Below are 2,275 nucleotides of genomic sequence, written 5' to 3'. Positions count from 1 at the left end.
TGCAGCGGATGGGGTCCCCATGGGATGCAGGGGGTGGTCCCCATGGGGTGCAGGGCATGGGGTGCCCAGGAGCTGGGGGGGGCACTAGCAGCCCTTCGGTCCCAAGCAAGTCCCAGGTGGGGCCCCCCTGCTCTGCCGCCCCTGGGGCCCCCCACAGAGGGTCCCGGGTCTGGCGGCCGAGGGTGCCAGCGGGGCTGCGGAGGGGGGGACGGGGAGATGCCGGGAACGGGGGGGCTCTGACCCGTCACCGGTGCCGCAGGGTGGCCGACGAGACGCCCCCCCCGAACAAGCAGGTGAAGCCGCTGTTCCGGCACTTCCGCCGCATCGACTCGTGCCTGCAGACGCGGGTGGCTTTCCGGGGCTCCGACGAGAGTGAGTGACGGGGGGGCTCCGGGAACCCCCTCCGGGCGCCTCGGTTTCCCCGGCCGGGGGTGCCGGCGGCGCTGACGCCGCGGTCGGTCCCTCCCTCCGCAGTCTTCTGCCGCGTCTACATGCCCGACCACTCGTACGTCACCATCCGCAGCCGCCTCTCGGCCTCGGTGCAGGACATCCTGGCCTCGGTGACCGAGAAGCTGCAGTACTCGGAGGAGCGGGGCGCCCGCGAGGAAGCCCTCATCCTCGTCACCGTGGCCTCGTCCGGAGGTGGGGGGGCCGCGGGGTGGGCCGGGGCCGCGGGGTGCCGACGCCGCCGCCGCCGCCGCCGGACGCTTGCCCCTGCTCTGCCCGCAGAGAAAGCCGTGCTGCAGCCCAGCGAGGAGTGCGTCTTCACCGCGCTGGGCATCAACAGCCACCTCTTCGCCTGCACCAGGGACACCTTCGAGTCGCTGGTGAGGGCCGGACCGCGGTGGGGAGGGTCCTGGGGTGGGAGACCTTCCTGCGGCACCTTCCCAGCGCCGGGTCGCTCCCTGCCGCCGCTGCAGGTGCCGCTGCCGGAGGAGATCCAGGTGGTGCCGGGGGACACGGAGATCCACCGCGCCGAGCCCGAGGAGGTGGCCAACCACCTCACCGCCTTCCACTGGGAGCTCTTCCGCTGCATCCACGAGGTGGGTGGGCGCCCGCCGGAGCCCTGCCGCGGCGGCAGCGCCGGGGCCCTGACGGCGTCTCCCCCGCGGCAGCTGGAGTTCGTGGACTACGTCTTCCACGGGGAGCGGGGCCGGCGGGAGACGGCCAACCTGGAGCTGATGCTGCAGCGCTGCAGCGAGGTGCAGCACTGGGTGGGCACCGAGCTGCTGCTCTGCGAGTCGCTGGGCAAGCGGGCGCACCTCCTCAAGAAGCTCATCAAGATCGCGGCCATGTGAGCGCGGGGACGCGGCGGGGACGCGGTGGGGTCGTCCCCACCGGCCCCGGCCCTCACCCTGCCTCCCCGCCGCAGATGCAAGCAGAACCAGGACATGCTCTCCTTCTACGCCGTCGTCATCGGGCTCAACAACGCCGCCATCAGCCGCCTGCGCCTCACCTGGGAGGTGAGGGACCCCCGGGCCCCCGCCGCCGGGATGCTCCTGGTCCCGCCGGGATGCTCCTGGTCCTGCCGGGATGCTCCTGGTCCTGCTTGATGCTCCTGGTCCCGCCAGGAGGCTCACAGCCCTGCCGGGGTTTTGCATTTCAGAAGCTCCCAGGGAAGTTCAAGAACCTGTTTCGGAAGTTTGAGAACCTGACGGTGAGGAGGGACTGGGGGGCTGGGGCAGGGGCCGGTGCCCACGGGGAGCCATCCCATCCCGTCCCATCCCGTCCCGTCCCGTCCCGTCCCGTCCCGTCCCGTCCCATCCCATCCCGCGGCCCCTGAGCCCCTGCTCCCCCCAGGACCCCTGCAGGAACCACAAGACCTACCGGGAGGTGCTGGCCAAGATGAAGCCCCCCCTCATCCCCTTCGTGCCGCTCATCCTCAAAGGTGAGGGCAGGGCCAGGGGCGCGGGGGGTGCCGGGGTGCTGCTGCCGCCGCCGGCCGCCCCGCGGGGCCCCCTCACCCCTCCGCTCGCCCCCAGATCTCACCTTCTTGCACGAGGGCAGCAAGACCCTCCTGGACGGGCTGGTCAACATGGAGAAGCTGGTGAGTCCCCAGTGCCCACGCGGTGCCGGCGGAGCCCCCTGGCCCGGCCGTGCGTGGGGGTCCGGCGTCACCGGGGGGATGTGGCCGAGGGACCCCCGGCACAGGACCGGGGACCCTGGTGTCCCCGGAGGGGGAGATCTGGGGCAGGGACCAGGGGGGCAGCAGGTGGAGTTGTGGGGTGCACGATCCCTTGGGGTGCAGAGCAGGGTCCCCGGGGTGGCCGTGGGG

At 72.7% G+C, this 2,275-nt stretch overlaps 1 protein-coding gene across 1 annotated transcript in view; it reads left to right on the top strand.

Annotated features, from left to right (window-relative positions):
- Window positions 1-2,275, top strand: part of RAPGEFL1 (Rap guanine nucleotide exchange factor like 1) — a gene marked incomplete at its 5' end in the record, with an annotated part of 7,336 nt that overhangs the window by 1,483 nt on the left and 3,578 nt on the right. The window contains 9 exons of the mRNA XM_026091607.1: window positions 260-372; window positions 475-642; window positions 730-827; window positions 921-1,043; window positions 1,116-1,294; window positions 1,373-1,463; window positions 1,607-1,657; window positions 1,801-1,888; window positions 1,983-2,047. Of these exons, the coding sequence (XP_025947392.1) occupies window positions 260-372; window positions 475-642; window positions 730-827; window positions 921-1,043; window positions 1,116-1,294; window positions 1,373-1,463; window positions 1,607-1,657; window positions 1,801-1,888; window positions 1,983-2,047 (976 nt within the window). The remainder of the gene's footprint in view (window positions 1-259; window positions 373-474; window positions 643-729; window positions 828-920; window positions 1,044-1,115; window positions 1,295-1,372; window positions 1,464-1,606; window positions 1,658-1,800; window positions 1,889-1,982; window positions 2,048-2,275) is intronic.

Source organism: Apteryx rowi, unplaced genomic scaffold (genome assembly GCF_003343035.1).
Source record: "Apteryx rowi isolate R43461 unplaced genomic scaffold, aptRow1 scaffold_1219, whole genome shotgun sequence".
Lineage (NCBI taxonomy): Eukaryota > Metazoa > Chordata > Aves > Apterygiformes > Apterygidae > Apteryx > Apteryx rowi.
Note: the sequence above shows the minus strand (reverse complement) of the source record. Positions and strands in the feature narration are given on the sequence as shown.